At 42.6% G+C, this 25,813-nt stretch overlaps 1 protein-coding gene across 4 annotated transcripts; it reads left to right on the top strand.

The window, feature by feature from the left end:
- Window positions 1–1,467: 1,467 nt before the first annotated feature.
- LOC106582693 (protein TASOR) lies at window positions 1,468–20,219 on the top strand. 4 transcript variants are annotated; one of them, XM_045705594.1, is made up of 17 exons: window positions 1,468–1,556; window positions 4,041–4,186; window positions 4,283–4,375; window positions 4,463–4,535; window positions 5,215–5,306; window positions 5,389–5,523; window positions 5,701–5,831; window positions 5,917–5,948; window positions 6,130–6,235; window positions 12,501–12,604; window positions 13,225–13,328; window positions 13,437–13,509; window positions 13,631–13,878; window positions 14,102–14,651; window positions 15,581–15,858; window positions 18,913–19,036; window positions 19,938–20,219. In XM_045705594.1, exons 5-17 carry the CDS (start codon window positions 5,274–5,276, stop codon window positions 20,096–20,098), a joined length of 2,079 nt encoding a protein of 692 aa, XP_045561550.1. In that variant the 5' UTR covers window positions 1,468–1,556; window positions 4,041–4,186; window positions 4,283–4,375; window positions 4,463–4,535; window positions 5,215–5,273; the 3' UTR covers window positions 20,099–20,219. The 4 variants fall into 4 exon arrangements, with proteins under 4 accessions (XP_045561550.1, XP_014021473.1, XP_014021471.2 ...); XM_014165998.2 differs by having other exon boundaries at window positions 1,474–2,385; window positions 18,908–19,036; XM_014165996.2 differs by having other exon boundaries at window positions 1,476–2,385.
- The last annotated feature ends 5,594 nt before the right edge of the window (window positions 20,220–25,813 follow it).

The raw sequence follows: 25,813 nt of genomic DNA, 5'->3' as shown, positions 1-25,813 counted from the left end.
TCTTCTGTATACCACCCCTATCTTGTCACAACACAACTGACTGGCTCAAAAGCATTAAGAAGGAAAGAAATACCACAAATTAACTTAACATGGCACACCTGTTAATTGAAATGCAGTCCAGGTGACTACCTCATGAAGCTGGTTGAGAGAATGCCAAGAGTGTGCAAAGTTGTCATCAAAGCAAAGGGTGGCTACTTTGAAGAATCTCACATGTAAGATATATTTTGATTTGTTTAACATTTTTTGGGGTTACTACGTGATTCCATATGTGTTATTTAATAGTTTGTCTTCACTATTATTCTACAATGTAAAAAATTGTCAAAATAAAGAAAAACCCTTGAATGAGTAAATGTGTCCAAATGTATATTCAGACCCTTTACTCAGTACTTTGTTGAAGCACCTTGGGCAGCGATTACAGCACTAATTCTTCTTGGGTCTGACACTACAAGCTTGGCAACCTGTATTTGGGGAGTTTCTCCCATTCTTCTCTGCAGATCAACTCAAGCTCTGTCTGGTTGGATGGCAAGCATTGCTGCACAGCTATTTTAAGGTCTCTCCAGAGATATTCGATCAGGTTCAAGTCTGGGCTCTGGCTGGGCCACTCTAGTACATTCAGAGTCTTGTCATGAAGCCACTACTGCGTTGTCTTGGCTGTGTGCTTAGGGTCATTGACATGTTGGAAGGTGATCCTTGGCCCCAGTCTGAGGACCTGAGCGCTCTGGAGAAGGTTTTCATCAAGGATCTCTCTGTACTTAGCTCCATTCATCTTTCCCTCGATCCTGACTAGTTTCCCATTCCCTGCTGCTGAAAACAACCCCCAAGCACGATGCTGCCACCACCATGCTTTTTCGTAGAGATGGAGAATCTTTAGGTGCCTTTTGGCAAACTCCAAGCGAGCTGTCACGTTCCTTTTACTGAGGAGTGGCTACCGATTGGCCACTTTATCATAAAGGCCTGATTGGTGGAGTTCTGCAGAGATGGTTGTCCTTCTGAAAGGTTCTCCCATCACCACAGAGGAACTCTGGAGCACTGTCAGAGTGACCATGGGATTCTTGGTCACCTCCCTGACCAAGGACCTTATCCCCCGATTGCTCACTTTGGCCGGGTGGCCAGCTTTAGGCAGAGTCTTGGTAGTTAAACGTCTTCCATTTCAGAATGATGGAGGCCACTGTGTTCTTGGGGACCTTCAATGTTACAGAAATTTTTTCATACCCTTCCCCCTCGACACAATGCTGTCTCGGAGATGGTGCCAAAACCCAAAACCCTTATGGTAAAACCTCGGCTGCGTTTCAAACTCTATACAAGACACCATTGGCCTACCCTCCCCTAATGCCCTTGGGGGAATCCCCGCGGGCAACTTTGTCGTTTGTCCAAATGATTAGCCAAGCAAGGGAAATTGGCAACGTACGCCTCTGAGCCCTCGTTTTGATCAATTGTGTACAATTATGTTTACTCCGGCCCTGAAACGCCCCATAATTCAATTCGCGATGATTGTACTAAGAAACGTCCGTCAAAACTTAAAACCAACATTAATATGGAGAAGTCAACGTAGAAGTGTAAGTAAAAACGACTGTAAATAAGTTAGAAATGGTGTTACTAATGATCATGACGGCTCAAATACGTATCATAAAAGTAATGATGTTTTTGTTTGATTAGCTTTTGGAAACGTTAACTTGCGCACATAACTTTTCCTGACATCACACTAATACATTGTAATTGTCGATTTACCTGATATAGTAGGATGGCTAACATTCGATGTCTGCGGATGCAGCAATATAAGGCACACACAACAGTTCCATGATGACTCAAAACACAACGGTGGTATGAACGCGTTTCCGTGCATTAGCGGTCCATTTAAAAAACAATTCATTCTTCCCTCGTCCTGCAAGTGTCAACACGTCAGACGTCATCAGAAGTGTACACTTCATTTGAGGGCTGAGGGTATAACTATTTTAAAGAGTTTGAAACGCAGCCCTCGATTGTCTGATCCAGAGTCCATCCGTGGTGGATGGAGGAGAGTCTGAGCGTCGAATACGTACGTTAGTGAAACAGAACGGCGGAGATTTTTTAGTGTCTGCGCTCAGAGTGTACAGGAAACCAACACTCAGCCGATTTAAAAAATAAATATAGCTACGTGTTGGTTACATTTGTAGACAAATTGTTTATCTAAGATGGAGAGCCACAGTGGTGACAACATCCCTGCATCGAAATACAGCTCAGTGGAATATTACACAACGTTACCCTCCGAGACTACACCAACTGAAGATGGCGAGCAAGCTGGTGGTACTGAGACGAGACCGAGAAGTGGAACGTCGACGCAATATATTCCAAAAGCGGGGTACCACTTCGACTTTCAGATACCGAGAAAGAACAAAGAAAAGAGAGGTACTTTCTCAATGGCTAAATTAATTTTTGAATGAGCTGTAACAGTTGGCTCCCGAGTGGCGCAGCGGTCTAAGTCACTGCATCTCAGTGCTAGAGGCGTCACAACAGACCCTGGTTCGATTCCAGGCTGTATCACAACTGGGAGTCCCATAGAGTGGCACACAATTGGCCCAGCGTCGTCCGGGTTAGGCCGTCATTGAAAATAAGAATTGGTTCTTAACTGACTTGCCTGGTTAAATAAAATAGATACCCATGTTGTCTGGAAGCAAACTCTGGGGCGGCAGTTAGCCTCATTGTAAATAAAAATTAGTTTTTAACTGAATTGCCTAGTTAAATAAAGGTTAAATATTTAACATTCCAATGGCTATATGTTTTACATTCCAATGGGGATATATATTACTTACTTACTTGTAAACTGTTTCAGCTGTCAGATCATTGAATTTGACCCGGGTCACTGTTCAGGTAACTAATAGCTAGACTATTTAGCATGTTCTCCGTTTGCTTAGTTAGGCCACCTGCTTTTATTGCACCTGGAAGTGAAAGATGGTTTACTTGGCCAGGTAGGTAGCTAGATAGCCATTGGAATGTGGAGTGGTGGTGAGCATTGTGTACAGTAAGGTTAGACGTGTTGTGTGAAATGTGATATGCTGGTAGATCAGCACACTACTGTAGGCTAGCCTACATCTTGCACACTGTTTCTGCAGGTTGATAACAGTGTAAATCTCTCTAGGACAAGGTGATTTTCATCAATATATTTGCCTGTATTCCCCCCCCTCCAAAAAAAAAAGTATGCTGATGTTGCTATCATAAACAACTATAAATGCCATAATGATTTGGACGAGACTGCCAAATCGAGGCAAAGGTAAGAATCTCTGGATTATAACTACCTGTTCGCAATTTTTTATATGTTGTATATTATATATTGTGGTATGTTTTTTTGGGGGGGGGTTTCCACTAGAACGATAGACAAATCAGGGAGCTACCACTCTCCATGATTGCTGTTGCATATCCTTCCCGACAAACTCTGTTCTACAGGACACAATTTATGCAGATGTGTACATCTCTTGAGCCCCAATGTCGTAAATGAGTACACTGCCAAAATGTTCTTGATGGATCTATGAATGTTGTAGAGGAGGTGTTATTCTTGTCAACCAACACAGAAGATACGGCGTTTCATAATGTGGTTTAATTTGTGTACGGCCTGCATCCCAGCAAATCATACATTGTGGTGCACAGTGGAAGATGTTACCACATTGAGACAGGCTTCCTGTTATTTGTGTCACTTTTGAGAGTCAGAAGTGTGGTTTTTCTCACTTCTGTAAAAGTGTCTCGTCAGAAATGTTCCCCGGTAGTCACATTTTCCTGTTATTTTGGGCCGATGTAGCTTTTTATAAGCCTAGCATCTGTAGTTGCATTTCTGGGAGAGAGAAAAATGGGTGAAAAAACATTGACTTGCAAACACTTGAGGGGGTGTTCTTTGTGTTGCGTGATGGCTTACATGGAACCAAGTTTGTTTTTGTGTGTGGGTCAACATTCTGACTGAGCATAGAATAGATTGTGCATTATTTTGTCTCAGAAGACAAATATGTTTAGATTGGGATTTGGGAAAGAACTGAACTGACCAACCTGACTGTCTCTCGTCTCTGTCCCTGTAGCGTTGTTCCAATATGTGTCCTCAGAGTCCAGGGAGTTTGAGGACATCTTGACTATTCTGTCTTCCAGCTACATAGAAGCCAGCTCCAACGGGACGTTCACGTACACCAAGCTAAGAATCGTCCACAGCGAACTGCTGGAGAAGAATGTAAGCAATGCTCTAGGGTGACATTTTCGTTACACAAAAATACCACTCATCTGCAGCACTGATGGTTCATCTTTTTGATCATTGTTTGATTGACAGTTTGTAGAGAAAAGGAGGGAGCTGAAGCTGGATGGGAGGACAGAGAAGGAGCTGGAGGAGACCCACTGTTTCCTGACTGCTGACACCATCAAGGTGAAGGACCTATAGTATCTGCACATTTTATATGTATATTGAATGTTCATATTACATGTAATAATACTGTTACACGCCTGGTTATAGCTACCATGGATCTGTGAGAATGGCCTTCTTGTGGGGCACAGCTGGATCACAGCTCTGGGTAACCCAGCTAAGGGTAAGGTTGTCATTCAAGCAATAGTGGGCTATTTAAACCTGAGTGTTGAAGTGTTGGCAGATGCTAGTTTATCTTTGGTGTAGTTATTGTTTGTATGTGTATATAGGGAGATCTAAACTGAAGTGAGGATTATTGTTGAAACATTGTATTTTTCTGGAGAGTAAAAAGTAGTGATGGGGGATGTATACATTTACATATCGCAATATTATTTTGGATGTTATTGTATCGGTACTTTGACTCCCAAGTATCGATTTGTAAAAAAAAAACGAAAATAATTTACAACAATTCTAGGTAGCATTAGCCAGCGCTAGTCTGCACCAAAACTCCGGTATTTTTTATCCTATAGCTTGCTCTCAATCTTATATTTTGTTTTACATGGTGATCTAAAATGTTTTCAGTACTTTTATTTCCACAACTGATCAAAACTCATTTTCTCATGCTCTCTCTTGTCTCGTGAGCAATATCTAGTGAGCATTATGTTTTGAATATCAAATCGTAATAAAATCACAGTATAGAATTTCAATACATGTAGAATCGTGAGATTCGCAATACATATCGTATCGGCACCTAAGTGTCGTGATATCGTATTGAAAAGGTCCCTGGCAATTCCCAGCCCAAGTTAAAAAAAAAATGGTTATGAGGAGGAATAAGACTGAATTGTTTCCGTTGTATCTTTCAGGTGTTTATTTGTCTAAATACTCAGACTTACTGCAGGTCAATCCTTTTAACCCTGGAGTCATGGGAGAGATCATCATATTCAAGGTCATCAAGGTAAAAAAAAACGTGTTGTTTTTCGTAAAAAAGTGGTCCGAATATGAATGAAAGTAAACAAGCAAATTTCTCTCTCCAACAGGGTAAAGTAAAGAGCGTCTATGATAACATGTCTAAAAACCTTTTGGACCCCACACCCAAGTTTGACAGCCATTTATCCAAGAATGCCAGCATAGTCACATCTCTCACCTCCTATAGAGCCTATGAGCTCACTCAGGTACTGGTACTAACTACATTGCATGTAGAGGATAGGTCTCTCATTTGGATTATATTCGATTATTATACCGGCAATATTTGTAAATATTAAGAGGTAAAATCTAACTCAAATGCAAGTGTGGCATAGAGGTTTCTTGTATTTACTGTACGTCTCATTCTGGCCTACCCCCCCACACAGCAATACTTCTATGAGTATGACTTTGATGAGCTGAAGGCTCGGCCGAGGCATGTGTGCCCGTATGCAGTAGTCTCTTTCCAGTTCAAAGGCAAAGATGCTCCGTTACAAGCCAAGCCCATGGCTCCCCTGAGGTACAGGTCTATGTTAATTATGTATGAGTGTTGATGTAGAAATGTCAATCAATCCACAAATTATTTTGTTTGGGTTCTCTAACAGGTCAAACAGCCAAACATCTGCAGGAAGTAAAGGTAATGTCATAATTTGTTATGTGGAAGTAGGATTATGATATTATTACCATGTGTAATTTACATTTGAATCATTAAGCAGATGCTGTCACTCAGAGCAACGTACCAGGTAAGTACTGTCATTGTGTTCATGTTATCTACTGATGGATGTTTTTGACTGTCATGCCCTTGTCTGTGTCTACAGGCAGGAGTAAATATACAGTGTGGAGTGGAGAGCTTGTGAATGAGGGTAGAGCAGTATCCCAGGTCTCCTTCTGCTCCTTCTCTCCCCCCTTTCTGCCTTTCAAACTGTGAGTCATGTGACCTTTTTACATATCAATGTCAACTTGATAATGAAGTCACTATTTTATTGTTTAAAAAAAAAAAAAATCACCCACACTTCTTCGTTGCCCATGCTATTTCAATAAAAAAATCATTCGATTTTTCCATTGTGTTAATGATGGCAGATTCATTGATTTCCAAGTTTTAAAATACCTTTTTTTAAAGATCAGTGATGAGAAGAGAATCATCCAGCCTATTGGGTATCTCACTACACCCCCATATGCCATGTCTTGAAATATGTAGACAGACGGATTAAAAATATGTTTACATTGTACAGTGCATTCGGAAAGTATTCAGACTCCTTCCACTTTTCCAAATTTTGTTACGTTACAGCCTTATTCTAAAATGTATTCAATTATTACTTTTCCTCAATCTACACACAATACCGCATAATGACAAAGCGAAAACAGAAAGAAAGACAGTTTAAGAAATGTTAGCAAATGTATTAAACATAAAAAAACATAAGTATTCAAACCCTCTGCTATGAGACTTGAAATTGAGCTCAGGTGCATCCTGTTTCCATTGATCATCCTTGATGTTTCTACAACTTGATTGGCATCCACCTGTGGTAAATTCAATTGATTGGACATGATTTGGAAAGGCACACACCTGTCTATATAAGGTCCCACAGTTGACAGTGCATGTCAGAAAAAAACAAGCCATGAGGTCAAAGGAATTGTCCGTAGAGCTCAGAGACAGGATTGTGTTTGAGGCACAGATCTGGGGAAGGGTACCAACAAATGTCTGCAGCATTGAAGGTCCCCAAGAATAGTGGCCTCCATCATTCTTAAATGGAAGAAGTTTCGAACCACCAATACTCTTCCTAGAGCTGGCTGCCCAGCCAAACTGAGCAGTTGGGGGAGAATGTCCTTGGTCAGGGAGGTGACCAAGAACCTGATGGTCACTATGACAGAGCTCCATAGTTCCTCTATGTAGATGGGAGAACCTTCCAGATGGACAACCATCTCTGCAGTACTCCACCAATCAGGCCTTTATAGTAGAGTGGCCAGACAGAAGCCACTCCTCAGTAAAAGGCACTTGACAGCCCGCTTGGAGTTTGTCAAAAGGCACCTAAAAGACTTTCAGACAATGAGAAACACGATTCTCTGGATGCGAACAGTGACGCCTGAATGCGAAGCGTCACGTCTGGAGGAAGCTGTGCACCATCCCTACGGTGAAGCATGGTGGTGGCAGCATCATGCTGTGGAGATGATTTTCAGTGGCAGGGACTGGGAGACTAGTCAGGATCGAGGGGAAAAATAAACAGAGCAAAGTACAGAGTGATCCTTGATGAAAACTTGCTCCAGAGCGCTCAGGACCTCAGACTGGGTCAAAGGTTCACCTTCTAACAGGACAATGACCCTAAGCACACAGCCAAGACAACGCAGGAGTGGCTTCAGGACAAGTCTGAGAATGTCCTTGAGTGGCCCAGCCAGAGCCCGGACTTGAACCGGATCGAGCATCTCTGGAGAGACCTGAAAAAAGCTGTGCATCGACACTCCGCATCCAACCTGACAGAGCTTGAGAGGATATGTGGAGAAGAATGGGAGAAACTCCCCAAATACAGGTGTGCCAAGCTTCTAGTGTCATACGCAAGAAGACTTGAGGCTGTAATCGCTGCCAAAAGTGCTTCAACAAAGTACTGAGTCAATGGTCTGACTACTTATGTAAAAAACAGTTTTTGCTTTGTCATTATGGGGTATTGTGTTTAGATTGATGAGGGATTGGTCCTATTAGTCACATGCATGCGATGCTTACATGTTTCACGTAAAGAGGGTTGAGGGAATAGCTTTTCGCTGGAGTAGGGAGTAGAGCGAGACAACGTGCGCCATAAAACTAAAATGCTTGATTGCATTTCAAAGCATGAATGTCTCGTATGCTGTGTAATTGCATGAAAGAATTAAGGATTGATTGATTGATACAGTATCCTGTATATTGAAATATAGACCTAAGTTCGTTACGGTATTAAGACTGAACCGGACGAACTCTTAGGCCTACAGCTCTCGATGGTGGTTATACAAGGATACTATACAAAGCCTACTAATGATAGACATTACTTATTACTATAATGATGATCATAATAATTGTAATAATAAGAAGGAGATCAAGAAAAAGGAGGGTAAAGGAGCAAGCGCTGCGTGCATATTATGTGTGGCAAACCGGTGCTTTAGATTACAATATAATTGTTCTGCCTGTTTGGAACAGTGTATACGGCACTAAATACATTAGTAATACCACTGTTCTAACTATTTTTTGTTGTTGTAAAGCCTTTATTAGACCATAGCAAAGAATAAAGGCAGCCAAATCTGTGAAATTGCTTTATCTGACATTTTGCTGTTGCATGAGGCTTGGTGCTCACGGAATCAGTAGGCTATTAAACAAACACTCAAACAGGCAACAGAAGCAAGAGCTGTCTTATTTCTGTAGATATATAATTGGATGATTTATAAAGCAAGGCACACTTAAGTTAGGCTATTGATTATAGACCTAGTTAAGTTGGTTTCCTCTCTCCTCAATTTTCTTAGACAATTAGGCTAAGGCAAGGGCTGTTTCCTACGTCTCTGCTGCTACCTCCGCCGCATTGTTCTCCATCCCAATATGCTGGTTAATTGAGCTATTATGCACATAGCAACATAGGGAAAGGCGCCATTTCTACAGCCCACTGAAGATTGTTTCAGAACTGCGGACAGCGACCGCATCGAACGCGGGAGAAAGCACGTTTGCTATAGTATTAGATTTAGATTTTTTGTTGTTGTGTTGCACCATTATTTTTGCATCACACAACCTTATATCATTTCAGTATCACATGTCAGAGTGATGGACTGTGCCATCCCCATGGCCTCTGCAAAGGATTAGTCCAGTGGTTCCCAACCTTTTTTAGTTACTGTGCCACCAACTGAATTTTGCTCTGCCCCGAGTACCCCTGAAGTACCCCCTCATGTGGATTTTACCAGGAAACCTATGGTCTCATGAATCTTCTCAAGTACCTCCTGTGGATAGGCCAAGTAGGGGTCCTAGTACAACTGTTTGGGAACCACTGCATTAGTCTACTGAGACCTGCGGCAAATCAGACGGCTGCACCTTGAAAAAAAATATTGTGACTGCTCGACTAAAGAAATCTCGGTCGACCAACAGCCTATCGACCAAACAGTAGATCACTCGACTAAATGGGGTCAGCCCTACACACACACAACTTTTGGACTTTATAGGGTTCCCAGAAAGCATGGACTACTGAATCATTGTTAGTTTTCCACTTATGACATGACTCTGCCGTTGTGCTGTAGAATTTGTCAATTTTGTCTCTAAATTCGATACCTTTTGTTTATACTGGATTAAGCATACATTTTCTTTAACTAATTGAATTAGTTATGTTCCAACTTTCTTTCCATCTTGTACCAACAAGTCATTTTTAAGTTTTAATTCCAATAGTTAATATTTTTCTAAGACAGTGGTTCCCAAGCTTTTTATAGTCCCGTACCCCTTCAAATATTCAAGCTGTGTACCCCCTCTAGCACAAAGGTCAGTGCACTCTAATGTTGTTTTTTGCAATCATTGTAAGCCTGCCACACATACACTATACGATACATTTGTTAAACATAAGAATGAGTGAGTTTTTGTCACAACCCTGCTCATGGGAAGTGACAAAGGGCTCTTATAGGACCAGGGCACAAATAATATAATCAATAATTTTGCTCTTTATTTAAACATCTTACATATAAAACCTTATTTGTTCATCGAAAATTGTGAATAACTCACCACAGGTTAATGAGAAGGGTTGCTTGAAAGGATGCACACGACTATGCAATGTTGGGTTTTCTTTTTTTATTTAACCTTTATTTAACCAGGAAGGGCTCATTGAGATTTGAAATCTCATTTTCAAGAGCGTCCTGGCCAAGATAGGCAGCACCAAGTCATTACACAATTACAGACAGACAACATGAAAAACTACAAGTAATCTAGTAAAAACCATAAATTCACAAGAGTATAACAAAATCATAAAACAGTAACTTAAAAACATTAACAGGTCAGAGAATCAGTCTCAAAATCCTTCATCAGTGATTTAAAAACACCAATCGGGACAAGAGGCTTGGAGGTATTGGAGAGGGGCTCAGTCTTAAATTATTTTCCACACAGGCTGTGCCTGTATTTAGTTTTCATGCTAGTGAGGGCCGAGAATCCTCTCTCACATAAGTACGTGGTTGCAAAGGGCAACAGTGTCTTAGCAGCTTGATTGGCCAAGGCAGGATACACTGAGCGCAGCCCAATCCAGAAATCTGGCAGTGGCTTCTGATTTAAATTACATTTTCACATAACCGCTTGTTGCAATTTCGATGAGGCTCTCTTGTTCAGATATCGGGAAGTGGACTGAAGGCAGGGCATGTTTGTGTCACCCGTTTTAGGAAAGTACCTGCGTAATTGCGCACCCAACTCACTCAGGTGCTTCGCTATATCACATTTGACATTGTCCGTAAGCTTGAGTTCATTTGCACACAAAAAATCATACAATGATGGAAAGACCTGTGTGTTGTCCTTGTTAATGCAGACAGAGAAGAGCTCCAACTTTTTAATCACAGCCTCAATTTTGTCCCGCACATTGAATATAGTTGCGGAGAGTCCCTGTAATCCTAGAATCAGATCATTCAGACGAGAAAAAACATCACCCAGATAGTCCAGTCTTGTGAGAAACTCATCATCATGCAAGCAGTCAGACAAGTGAAAATTCTGGTCAGTAAAGAAAACTTTAAGCTCGTCTCTCAATTTAAAAAAAATGTGTCAATACTTTGCCCCTTGATAACCAGCGCACTTCTGTATGTTGTAAAAGCATTACATGGTCGCTGCCCATATCATTGCATAGTGCAGAAAATACACGAGAGTTCAGGGGCCTTGCTTTAACAAAGTTAACAATTTTCACTGTAGTGTACAAAACTTCTTTCAAACTGTCAGGCATTCCCTTGGCAGCAAGAGCCTCTCGGTGGATGCTGCAGTGTACCCAAGTGGCGTCGGGACAAACTGCTTGCACGCGCGTTACCACTCCGCTATGTCTCCCTGTCATGGCTTTTGCGCCATCAGTACAGATACCAACATGAGCAGCAGCTATGTTTGGCTACATACAGACCATTAGTGGAATTCCCACAAGAGAGAGTAACTGTTAATGTGATTGGATGTTAATTATTTGACAAGGCTACCTGTATTTGACATTGTGTTGTTATTTCGCTGAACACTAGATGGTTTAATTTTATTTTTAGCAGTGAAACGAGGCTACTCAGGTGAACCTCACCCAAATGTATAGCCCCGTTGGAAAATATAAATGGACTGTTTGAAAATGGGAAGAAAAAAATTTGTTAATTATAATTTTAACTGTGAATCACATTTTTATATGGCGTACCCCTGACGGCATTGCGCGTACCCCAGTTTGGGAATACCTGCTCTAAGATTGTCAGCTGGATATGCTCTCAGTAAGGTTTTGTATATCTTCTCTATGATATGAACGTTCTTTTCTGACTCAAGTAAGATTCCCTCAAGGTTGCTCTGATGTCCAAAAGATTTAAAATAAAAATGTTGTGATATGTAACTTTTTAAGTTGCATGTATTTGAAACTATGAGGATGAGATTGCATCCCCCTAATGTACGCTTTAAAGGCATCCCAAATTAGTTGAAGTCGGAAGTTTACATACATTTGGTTGGAGCCATTAAAACTAGTTTTTCAACCACTCCACAAATTTCTTGTTAACAAACTATAGTTTTGGCAAGTCGGTTAGGACATCTACTTTGTGCATGACACAAGTAATTTTTCCAACAATTGTTTACAGACAGATTATTTCACTTATAATTCACTGTATCACAATTCCAGTGGGTCAGAAGTTTAAACAGCTTGGAATATTCCAGAAAATTATGTCATGGCTTTAGAAGCTTCTGATAGGCTAATTGACATAATTTGAGTCGATTGGAGGTGTACCTGTGGATGTATTTCAAGGCCTACCTTCAAACTCAGTGCCTCTTTGCTTGACATCATGGGAAAATCAAAGGAAATCAGCCAAGAGAAATAAATTCATTAGGCCCTAATCTATGGATTTCACATGACTGGGCAGGGCTGCAGCCATGGGTGGGCCTAGGAGGGTATACGTCCACCCACCCACTGGAGAGCCAGGCACAGCCAATCCGAATGAGTTTTTCTCCACAATAGTGCTTTATTACAGAAAGAAGGTAACCTGTGTCATTGTGTGTCCGTTCTAGGCCAGAGAAGCTGGAGCTGAGTCTGGTGATGAGTATGGACCAGGTAACTCAGATGATCCCCTCAGCTCTGTTCTCCTGGAACCTGTACGCAGACAGCCACCAAGGTACACATTACAAGGGGATCACATTACGCAAGTGCTTGAGATCAAAGAATATTTACGCAGTACTGTATGCTCAGCGAAAAGTATAAGACTGCATAGTCACACTGCGATCTATGCTCCCATGTTGTACGACATGGGTACCTTTTGTCATTCTTACTTGTGACTACACTGGCCACACGTGCTTGTATGCCATCATGCACATATTGATTGATGTTGATTATTTTCACCAGGTGTGATCATGACACGCATGTTAAAATACCCAAATCAATTATGTTAATTTCGTGGCAGGTTGAAACACACATGGACCATTCATGGACATTTAGCTAGCTAGCTGTTGCTAGCTAGTTTGTCCTGGGAGATGAACATTGGGTTGTTATTTTACCTGACATGCATATGGTCCTCTTTTTAGCTGGTTCTTTGTGGAATTTTGACCCGGAGTCATACAAAGTCGTGTTTCTCTACACTGACAATTAATCCAATTAGATTTCATATGTCTATACATGTGCCATTTTCTGCGATTTGAAGAAGACTCATACTGATACTGATACAGGGCTACAAACGTCTCTAATGTATGTGTGTGTGTGTGTGTGTGTGTGTGTGTGTGTGTGTGTGTGTTATTGTAGTGTTGAAGAGTGGGACACACTGCAGTCTGCTGGAGGTGGTGGATAAGAGCAAGTCAGGAGACTGTCTGGCAGCACTGCTTCAAGGCATGGAGACACAGAGGCTGGTAGGTCCAGGTCCAGCACATCTTAATTAGACAAACCCTCCTCCTGGAGAGCTATTGGGAATGCAGGCTTTTGCTCCAGCCCTGCTCTAACACCTCTTCTATGTGCAGGTTCTTGTCCACATGTTGGCTGACAAAGGATTCCTGTTCCTCCTGTCTTCAGTTCAGATGGCCACTCCAACTGGTAAGTCAAATCACTTTACATTAAGTTGTTCTATGCCTGTGTAGTAACTATGTAATAACATAGTATTAACCTGTTGCATAGTCATTCACTAATTATTTACTAACTATTTTTTATTTTTCAGAAAGAAGAGATGGGTTGAAAAAATGCCTTCAAGCGCTATTTGTTTTTCAAGAGTCCAGGGATGTGGCAAAATACAGTTCAAGGTGTCCAACTACCCAGGAGCCTTTACAACCCATGCCCCAGCTGAACAGCTTTGTCCCGGCCCTGCATCACGCCCTGGTCAAGGTGCGCTGCAACCCGCCCGCTGACCTCTCGGCCGGGGTTGAGCGCCAGGCCAGGGACTACCTCAGTGGACTCTACCATGGAAAGGTATAAATGTGTGATTATATGATAATATAAGCATATTAATGACGTGTTTTGACTAGTCAAACTTTTAACCCAATTTTGACTAACCATATGTGTTCGTTATTGACATGTGTTTTGTGATGATGGGTTGAATGTTATGTGGTGTTTTACTTTGTACCTTTTTGTGTGACATGGAGCTTATTTCCATTCAAGAATACAGTAAAGTACTGTATCATCTCCTCTCTAGCAACGCCACATCCCCATGACTGAATACGACGCCAAGCTGGATGACTGGGGGAAGCTGTTCCCGGCTCCCAAACACCACAAACTCAACATGGAGGGCTACCTGCGCTCCTACATCTACAACCCCAACCTCTACACCATGCCTGTGGTCCAAGCCAAGGAGATGGTAGAGAGTTACTGCACTGTGCCTGATGACAACAGCCCAGTAATGGACTGGGAGGGCAGTGGAGCCAGCAGTGACAAGTCAGTGGTAGGGTCAGAGGTAAATCCTTACGGTGCCACTGCTGCCCAGTCCCCGGGGGTCCAGGTCAACCACTCTCCCTCTCAGTTTCCCACTGACGCCAACACTCAGAAGTTGAAGGAGCTGATTAACCTGATACTGTGTCGGAGGAACACAGAGGGGGACGTCTGGAAGAAGGGAGTGCCGCGGGGAGGACGAAAGCAGGGGGCAGGTGGGTTGGACCCCCGAGGACTGAAGAGGAAGACTGCAGAGAGGACTCTGAACTACCGGAAGAAGGCCTTACAGGAAAGAGGCAGAAGGGACAGGAGAAGAGGTATGGAAAGCCTTACTGAGGATTGGGGCCTTACACGGAACCCAAACCAGCTGCGCGCGTGCGCCATCGTGCATAGATTTATTTTGTCCCCCCACACCAAACGGGATCACGACACGCAGGTTAAAATATCAAAACAAACTCTGAACCAATTACATGAATTTGGGGACAGGTCGAAAAGCATTAAACATTCATGGCAATTTAGCTAGATAGCTTGCACTTGCTAGCTAATTTGTCCTGTTTAGCTAGTTTGCTGTTGCTAGCTAATTTGTCCTGGGATATAAACATTGAGTTGTTATTTTACCTGAAATGCACAAGGTCCTCTACTCCGACAATTAATCCACACATAAAACGGTCAAGCGAATCGTTTCTAGTCATCTCTCCTCCTTCTAGGCTTTTTCTTCTCTTGACTTTATATTGCCATTGTCAACTTTCATAAATTAGGTGCATTACCGCCACTGACCTCATTCATCTTTCAGTCACCCACGTGGGTACCTGCTTCTATAAACCAATGAGGAGATGGCACGTGGGTACCTGCTTCTATAAACCTATGAGGAGATGGGAGAGGCAGGACTTGCAGCGCGATCTGCGTCAGAAATAGAACTGACTTCTATTTTAGCCCTTGGCAACGCAGACGCTCGTTGGCGCGCGTGAGCAGTGTGGGTGCAATAATTGAATAACATAGATTTCTAAATTTATTTTGCAATGCTCGCGCACACGACGTGAGCGGTGTAGTCAGCCTGTTAGGTATAAGTAGTGGAAACAAGATTAAATTAACTTGAAATCCAGTATTTCAGATGTTCAATCCAGTTCCTCAAATGTGTTTCATGGATAATTTGCTGGCTCACCTAGCAAAAGAGATCCACAAAGTGTATGGAAATTAATGCAGTAAATGTCTTTTTTTTCTCTTTTCTTTTCTCTCTTCCTCCCAGCAGCAGCTGCTGAAAAGGGCCAGAGCCCTTCTTCTCTGTCCTCCGTGATGCTGCAGAGTGTTGGTCTGAGAGACGTGGACCTGAGGAGAGACCGCTCGGAGGCTGCTTTCAACTTCTCTGAGGGGAGAGGAGGAGGAGGATGGTCAAGAGAGGGGATGGAGCAGACTAAAGCTCTGCTGTTTGATAGGATGATCAAGCTGGGCCTGCCGCCCAATCAGGACATTGACCTGAGGAAACGACCTCCTGAGGGCCTGCAGGTCAAGGCTGACTACTTGGAGGTAATAAATCGATACCTTTGTTTCCTAAACCTTTCCTCTGCTCAAGCCATACCACTTAGTTGATCTATTCTAGAACCAGTTCAATGACTGTGAAAGTGCGGTAGAACGGCATCGGAGGTGAAGGCTGATGTTTTTTTGCGTTGTTTGTAACTTATTTTGTACATAATGTTGCTGCTACCATCTCTTATGACCGAAAATAATTATGGACATCAGAACAGCGATTACTCACCACGAACTGGTAGAAGCTTTTTCCTTTAACAAGTCTGACAGATATACTGCTTTCCCGGGAACAGGCCCAAATCCCCGTCATTTGCGTGAAGAGAAGACTGAAAAAAGGTGGGCGGAGGTCGGGCTGGCTTCTGAGAATTCGTAGGCGAGCGAGTAAACCACCACTGCCATCCATTCAATTGGCAAACATGCAATCATTGGAAAATAAAATTGATGACCAACGAGCAAGATTAAACTACCAACGGGACATTAAAAACTGTAATATCTTATGTTTCACCGAGTCGTGGCTGAACGAAGACATGAAAAACATACAGCTGGCGGGTTTTACACTGTATCGGCAGGATAGAACAGCAGCCAACTGGTTAGGCAAGGGGTGACAGTCTATGTATATTTGTAAACAACAGCTGGTGCGCAATATCTAAGAAAGTCTTGACATTTTGAATCCCCTTGAGGTAGGGTTTCTCATGATAAGCTGTTGACCAAACTATCTACATAGAGAGTTTATATCTGTATTTTTTTCTAGCTGCCTTACATACCACCACAGACCGATGCTGACACTAAGACCGCACTCAATGAGCTGTATACCGCCATAAGCAAACAGGAAAAAGCTCACCAAGCGGCAGCACTCCTAGTGGCCAGGGACTTTAATGCATGGAAACTTAAATCCGTTTTAACAAATTTCCACCAGCATGTTAAATGTGCAACCGGAGTGAAAACAACTCTAGACCACCTTTACTCCAAACACAGATGCGTACAAAGCTCTCACTCGCCCTCCACTTGGCAATACGTACAGTGACTGTACGTACATACCCCAACCAGAAGCCATGGATTACAGACAACATCCCCACTGAGCTAAAGGGTAGAGCTGCTGCTTTCAAGGAGCGGGACCCAGAAGCTTATAAGAAATCCGCTATGCCCTCCAACGAACCATCAAACAGGCAAAGCGTCAATACAGGACTAAGATCGAATCGTACTACACCGGCTCCAACGCTCGTCGGATGTGGTAGGGCTTGCAAACTATTACAGACTACAAAGGGAAGCACAGCCGCGAGCTGCTCAGTGACACGAGCCTACCAGACGAGCTAAATTACTTCTATGCTCGCTTCGAGGACGACTGTGTGATCACGCTCTCTGCAGCCGATGTGAGTAAGACCTTTAATCAGGTCAACATTCACAAGGCCACAGGGCCAGACGGATTACCAGGACGTGTACTCCGAGGATGCGCTGACCAACTGGCAAATGTCTTCAATTACATGTTTTACCTCTCCCTGTCTGAGTCTGTAATACCAATATGTTTCAAGCAGACCACCATAGTCCCTGTGCCCAAGAACACTAAGGTAACCTGCCTAAATGACTACCGACCCGTAGCACTCACGTCTGTAGCCATGAAGTGCTTTGAAAGGCTGGTCATGGCTCACATCAACACCATTATCCCAGAAACCCTAGACCTACTCCAATTTACATACAGCTCTAACAGATCCACAGATGATGCAATCTCTATTGCACTCCACACTGCCCTTTCCCACCTGGACAAAAGGAACACCTATGTGAGAATTATATTTATTGACTACAGCTCAGCGTTCTACACCATAGTGCCCTCAAAGCTCATCACTAAGCTAAGGACCCTGGGACTAATCACCTCCCTCTGGAACTGGATCCTGGACTTCCTGACGGGCTGCCCCCAGGTGGTAAGGGTAGGTAACAACAGATCCGCCACGCTGATCCTCAACACGGGAGCGTGCTCAGTCCCCTCTTGAACTCCCTGTTCACTCATGACTACATGGCAAGGCACGACTCCAACGCCATCATTAAGTTTGCCGATGACAACAGTGGTAGGCCTGATCACCGACAACGACGAGACCGCCTATAGGGAGGAGGTCAGAGATCTGGCCGTGTGGTGCCAGGACTACAACCTCTCCCTCAATATGATTGTGGACTACAGGAAATGGAGCACCCGAGCATGCCCCCATTCTCATCGATGGGGCTGCAGTGGAGCAGGTTGAGAGCTTCAAGTTCCTTGGTGTCCACATCACCAACAAACTAACATGGTCCAAGCACACCAAGACAGTCGTGAAGAGGGCACGACGAAACCTATGGGGACTGAAAAGATTTGGCATGGGTCCTCAGATTCTCAAAAGGTTCTAAAGCTGCACCATCGAGAGCATCCTAACTGGTTGCATCACTGCCTGGTATGGCAACTGCTTGGCCTCCAACCACAAGGCACTACAGAGGGTAGTATCTTTCGGCCCAGTACATCACTGGGACCAAGCTTCCTGCCATCCAAGACCTCTATACCAGGAGGTGTCAGAAGAAGGCCCAAAGAATTGTCAAAGACTCCAGCCACCCTAGTCATAGACTGTTGTCTCTGCTACCGCACGGCAAGCAGTCCCGGAGTGCCAAGTCTAGGTCCAGGAGGATTCTAAACAGCTTCTACCCCCAAGCCATAAGACTCCTGAACATCTAATCAAATGGCTGCGCAGACTATCTGCATTGCCCCCCCCCCCCCCTTTTTTTTTTACACTGCTGCTACTCTGTTTATTATCTATGATAGTCACTTTAATAACTCTACCTACATGTATATATTACCTCAAGTAACTGGTACCCCCTGTATTTAGCCTCACTATTGTTATTTTACTGCTGCTCTTTAATTATTTGTTACTTTTATTTCTTATTCTTATTTTTTTTTAAACTGCATTGTTGGTTTGGGCTTGTAAGTAAGCATTTCACTGTACACCTGTTGTATGTGACAAATAAAATTTGATTTGAATATGTGTACATAACTTTGTATTGTTCTGTCCCTCTCTCTGTGTCTGTGTGTAAGAGCAGACAGCAGGGAGCACAAACAGTCTGGAGGGCTTCAGCCCCAGTTTCAATGGTGAAATGCCCAGAAGATCACAGTCCCAATATCAGGGGGAAGAACAGATGCCATGGGTCTTCATCCCCATCACAGGTATGGACCGTCACTGCACGTACAGTAGAACTCGAGCCGGGCAAAAGTTTTTCCAATTAAGATCACATAGTTAAAGCTGTATGTTCCCATAGTATATCCCCACTGGAATGGACTATCACATAACACATAGGCTTTCCCTGTAGTGTGCACTTGTTCAGTGAAATATGTTTGAAGAAATATATGCACATACAGTACCAGTCAAAGTTTGGACGCACCTACTCATTCCAGGGTTTTTCTTTATTCATACTATTTTCTACATTGTAGAATAATAGGGAAGACATCAAAACTATGAAATTGCACATATGGAATCATGTAGTAACCAAAAAAGTTAAACTAATCAAAATGATTTATATTTGTAGCCACCTTTTGCCATGATTACAATTTTGCACACTCTTGGCATTCTCTCAACCAGCTTCACCTGGAATGCCATAATATGGACTTGGTCTCTTACCAAATAGGGCTATCTTCTGTATATAACCCAACCTTGTCACAACACAATTGATTGTCTCAAATGCATTAAGAAGGAAATAAATTCCACAAATGTACTTTTTAACAAGGCACATCTGTTAATTGAAATGCATTCCAGGTGACTACCTCATGAAGAGATTCTCTCATTGAGAGAATGCCAAGAGTGTGCAAAGCTGTCATCAAGGCAAAGGGTGGCTACTTTGAAGAATCTCAAATATGAAATATATTTTGATTTAACACGTTTTTGATTACTGCATGATTCTATAGGTTATTTCATAGTGTTGATGTCTTCACTATTATTCCAGAAAAACCTTACAATGAGTAGGTGTGTCCAAACTTTTGATTAGTACTGTATATTTTCATTTCCGTGAGATAATTTGGCTGATATGTGAAACTATTATGATATTTACTAATACCTTTTACTCCTGTGCAGGGCTGAAGTCAAACAAGTACTGCCTGAGCGAGAAGGACAACCCTCAGGACCCACGCTTTGTTCACCAGATCCCAATGGCAAACAGCAGCTACCCCCCCCTGTGTCCCGGAACGACAAGAACGAAGCAACAACTCTACGCTAGAGGAGCTCCCACAGCATAGCCTCAGTACTTCCCTAGAGGTGTCAGAAGAGCACAGCCACTACCCCAGTCCCTGCCCAAGCCCCTGCTCTTGCCCCAGTCCCATGGAGGATGAGCAGCAATTAGCTGAAACCCCCTGTGACCCCGCAGAAATAAGCGACAACCATAAGACGAGCACAGACAAGAAGACAAGCACAAACCAGAGCTTCCTTCAAATCCCTGGTGCTCCAGCGAGCACCAGGCTACTAGACAAGTGCCGCAGCCCCTCACCTGAGCCAAAGCCAGCTGGAGAACCAACCCCTACTATCCCTAGCCCTGTGGAGGCTGGGCAGGAACAGGCTGAAGGCAGCACAGGAAAAGTTATATCTGGCGTGGTTGCTGAAGATCCAACCACAATGGATGTTGGACAAGAAGAGGGGGAGGAGGTAGGGGAGGAAGAAAAAAGAGTTGGAGGAGGAGGACGATGTGATTGAAGAGGTGGAGATGGAGACGGTTATAAAGCAGACAGAAGAGGTGTCACCACCCTCTCTTGACCTCAGTTCTCCTGAGCAGATTCCCGTCCAAAATCCTCCTCCCGTCCAGAACACTCCTCCCGTCCAGAGGCCCGTGCTGAGCAGAGTGAACTGTGTCCTGGACCAGCAGTTCAGTGACTTCTCTACAGAGATGCAGATCCTCCTGCTCAGAGAGAGTGTCCACTACAGCTCCCCCCTGATCCCTAGCCAGAGTCCTCCAGGCCAGCCCCCTATCCTGCCCTTCTCTGAGTATGTCTCCTTCTACAACTCCTCCCCTTCTATGCAGGCCTACGTCAGCTCCCTGAGAGACCGCATGGGCACCGTCATAGATACACAGAAGCAATGGATTCCTAGCATGGTGGCCACTGACTCTCCCCTGGTCTTATCGAACAATAACCACCACCATGCTAACCACGTTCATAGAACTACATACAGCTGGTACCCTTCTTCCCGTGGCCCTGTTTCTCACTCTGTCCCCAGCCCTCACCCTCCTTCCCCTGGTCCTGCTAGTTAAAACTCTTAGTTCTCTACCTGTGTCTCATTCTGTCCCCAACTGCCACTCTCCTGCCTCTCCTTCTGACCCTGGCCTTAACCTTGCTAGTTTAAACACTTACAGTCCTTTAGCAGTTTATCAGTTTCCCTCAGCTGTGTCTCAGTTTAATAGTACTAATAACAATAATGTTATTATTCGCTCTTCATCCTTCCCCGGTCCTGGCACTGCCTGTCTTTTTACCACTCCCCTCTACAACAACCCACCTCAGACAGAGCTGCCTCTATCTCAGCTGCACTCTAGTCTAGCGCCCCTCCCCATCCAACCACTGGCACTGGGCAACCAGTGGATAACAACAGCGCAAACGACAACAGAGAACCCTGACTCAGACTGCCGAGAGCAACTGGGAACGTGCGAGCCAAGTGCTATGTCAACCACAACAAAGAACACTGACTTAGATGCGCGAGGGCTATACGAGGAAGTGTGAGCCACAAGCGTGTGCAACGTTTCAATCAAAAGACAAATGTCATAATCGTTAATCCTCTGGTTTCAGAAGCCACCATGGAGGCTCCACATCATCTCACTCAGATGATTGAGAGTTCCTCGGGGGGCCTTTCCCAAGCTCAGGGCCGGATCCACCTGCAGCCATCAGTAGTGTGATCAGCCAGCTGAAACCTGAGCTGTTCAGTAACCTGGTGAAGATGATTAAAGATGTCCAGAAGAAGTCTTGTCCAGTTCTACATCCACCATATCAAGGAACTAAACATTTGGGGTTATTGTAAAGCACTTTATGACAACTTCTAATGTTAAAAGGGCTTTATAACTACATTTGAATAATTGAATGGGGGTGCACACATGCAGTCACACACACCAACCTCTCTTTTCGTTGCATGTTTATGTGCAGTGTCACTGTATGAAACAGACCTTGTTTCTCTCTCATTGTCCTACCAGGAGTACCTCCAGAGATTGGGGAACATAGAACACAGTCCTGAGAGTTTCTTGGAAAGAGACGAACCATTTGGAAATGTATGGTTCTAATGCAGAACAAGGAAATCACAGCTCACGTTCGTAAGGTCCTTTACAACAATATCAGTCATTCCACGAAATGAGTACCTTTTGTGTCCCTTTGATATTTTAAGTAGAAATTGTGCACCGATGTTGGATTTTAAAAGCCTGTTAAATTATATGAAGTGCCCTTAATTCAACACATTTTTGTGTGAATAAAGACTTCTACTTTGAAGAATCTCAAATATAAAATATTTTGATTTAACACAGTTTTTTGGTTACAAGATGATTACATGTGTTATTTCATAGTTTTGATGTCTTCACTATTATTCTACAATATAGAAAATAGTAAAAATAAAGAAAAAGCCTGGAATGAGTAGGAGTGTCTGACTGGTACTGTGTGTGTGTGTGTGTGTGTGTGTGTGTATATATTTATATATATATATTTTTTATGACACATTCAATATATTAAGAGTATTTTACTGTTGTCATTGTCGGAGTGGACATGTTTGCGGAGCGCACAAGCTATGCTACACTTGTGAGAAACAAGTTTTGGTTAATTTCATTCCATTTATGAGTTTTGTCAATTTCTTGTCTTTTTGTTTGAAGCGCTCATGTCAGTGTTAAGTATGGACACGCACCTGATTACGCATTGAAGTAGGCCTAGGCTACCTGGCCTGCGTGCTAATGTACGCCTATGAATGTGCCCATTTGGGGATCTGATTGTCCTAACTCACCACCAATGAGCTGTGGAGCTTCTCAAAGTAATTGTTTACTTGCTGTTTGAGGTGAAGAAACAAGGTCTGTTTACATCCATGGAGAATGACAATAGTTCCTCAATGTAGCCTATTAGAAAAATCTTGCCAGCTCTCTACTTTTCGATAACCACTCCACATGGAAGGAGAGAAAAATGTAATGGTCTGACCCAGTGGAAACATAATAAAATAGGCCTACCTGGTTACTTCTTATCTGTTGCGCAAATAGCCTACAGCTGTGTCTGTCAGGAGATGGAAATCACTGGTGTGGAAAACTGATACCCTAGTAGGGCTGGACCAAGTTGATAGTTGATACAATGTTTCAAGTTCCTTGCAGACAGATCATGCGAAGCATAGGATATTTATTTTTATCAGGATATTTTCTGCCTGCAGGGAGCAATGTTTTTGTTGGCTTTGCACTGAGTAAACCAAACATTACATAAGCATTAAACTACACCTGCAATAACATCTGCTAAACACGTGTATGTGACAAATAAAATTTGATGAGGAACACCTCCTTCCTATACTGTTAAGTAGCACCCCCCCCCCATTTTGCCCTTAGAACAGCCTCAATTCGTCGGCGCATGGACTCTACAAGGTGTCGAAAGCATTCCACAAGGATGCTGGCCCATGTTTACTTCAATGCTTGCCACAGTTGTCAAGTGGGTGGACCATTCTTCATATACACAGGAAACTGTTGTGTGAAAAACCCAGGAGCATTGCAGTTATTGACACAAACCGGTACGCCTGGAACCTACTACCATACCCTGTTCAGAGGCACTTAAATATTTTGTCTTGCCCGTTCACCCTCTGAATGGCACACACACAATCCATATCTCAATTGTCTCAAGGTTTAAAAATCCTTCTTTAACCTGTTTCCTCCCCTTCATCTACACTGATTGAAGCGGATTTAACAAGTGACATAAGGGATAATAGCTTTCACTTGGATTCACCTGGTCAGTCTGTCATGGAATGTGCAGGTGTTCTTAATGTTTTCTATACTCCGTGAACATGTTATTTTTATATAGTTGGCAATGGCAATAGAAGTTATTTTCGATTTCTAGAATTTTTATTAACCACATGACAATGATTTTAAGATACAAAGATATTATAAATTAAACTGTTCCATGCATGTTAAAACCTCAACTGGCATGCAGGTTGGTAGAAATGGTAAGATAAACTGGCACTCGATATGAAACAAGTTGCCGACCCCTGGTTTAGCCTATTTCCGGCAACTTCAGGAGCTTAAAGGCAGAATCTGTGAAGGCCAGCAGGAGCGGGAGGAGGATGGTCAGGTTGGTTACAGTTTTTTTTCTTCTTCTAGTTAACTTGATCTCTGGCTCCCTCTTGAGTCATTTGTCTCAATTATTTCCTCAAACTGTGCCCTTAAAGAATCAGACAAGCTAAGTTCATATAGTTAATTTTATTAAAACATATACAATACATATATATATATATATGTGTATGTATATATGTATGTATATATGTGTATGTATATGTGTGTGTATGTATGCATGCGTATGTATATATACATATACACTTAAATATACTGCTCAAAAGAATAAAGGGAACACTAAAATAACACATCCTAGATCTGAATGAATGAAATAATCGTATTAAATACTTTTTTCTTTACATAGTTGAATGTGCTGACAACAAAATCACACAAAAATAATCAATGGAAATCCAATTTATCAACCCATGGAGGTCTGGATTTGGAGTCACACTAAAAATTAAAGTGGAAAACCACACTACAGGCTGATCCAACTTTGATGTAATGTCCTTAAAACAAGTCAAAATGAGGCTCAGTAGTGTGTGTGGCCTCCACGTGCCTGTATGACCTCCCTACAACGCCCGGGCATGCTCCTGATGAGGTGGCGGATGGTCTCCTGAGGGATCTCCTCCCAGACCTGGACTAAAGCATCCGCCAACTCCTGGACAGTCTGTGGTGCAACGTGGCGTTGGTGGATGGAGCGAGACATGATGTCCCAGATGTGCTCAATTGGATTCAGGTCTGGGGAACGGGCGGGCCAGTCCATAGCATAAATGCCTTCCTCTTGCAGGAACTGCTGACACACTCCAGCCACATGAGGTCTAGCATTGTCTTGCATTAGGAGGAACCCAGGGCCACACGCACCAGCATATGGTCTCACAAGGGGTCTGAGGATCTCATCTCGGTACCTAATGGCAGTCAGGCTACCTCTGGCGAGCACATGGATGGCTGTGCGGCCCCCCAAAGAAATGCCACCCCACACCATGACTGACCCACCGCCAAACCGGTCATGCTGGAGGATGTTGCAGGCAGCAGAACGTTCTCCACGGCGTCTCCAGACTCTGTCACGTCTGTCACATGTGCTCAGTGTGAACCTGCTTCCTAAGTGGACAGTTTGATTTCACAGAAGTGTGATTGACTTGGAGTTACATTGTGTTGTTTAAGTGTTCCCTTTATTTTTTGAGCAGTGTATATACATACACATATATACATACATGTATATATACGTATATATACATGTATATATACACACATGTATATATTTATATATACACATATATATATATACATACACACACGTATATACACACACACACATATACATATATACAGAGACACACATATATATACACATATATATATATACGTATATGTGTATATGTGTATATGTATATATATGTATGTATATATGTATATATATATATATATGTATACGTATATATATATATATATATATATATATATGTATATATATACACATATATATATATATATACATACATACATATATACATATATACATACATATATATACATACATATATATACATACATATATATACATATACACATATACACATATACATATATATACACATATACACATATATATATATATACACATATACACATATACATATACACACATATACATATATATACACATATATACACATATATATATACACATATATACATCAAT

The sequence above is a fragment of the Salmo salar genome, chromosome ssa22 (assembly GCF_905237065.1).
Source record: "Salmo salar chromosome ssa22, Ssal_v3.1, whole genome shotgun sequence".
In the NCBI taxonomy this organism is placed as follows: Eukaryota; Metazoa; Chordata; class Actinopteri; order Salmoniformes; family Salmonidae; genus Salmo; species Salmo salar.
Note: the sequence above shows the minus strand (reverse complement) of the source record. Positions and strands in the feature narration are given on the sequence as shown.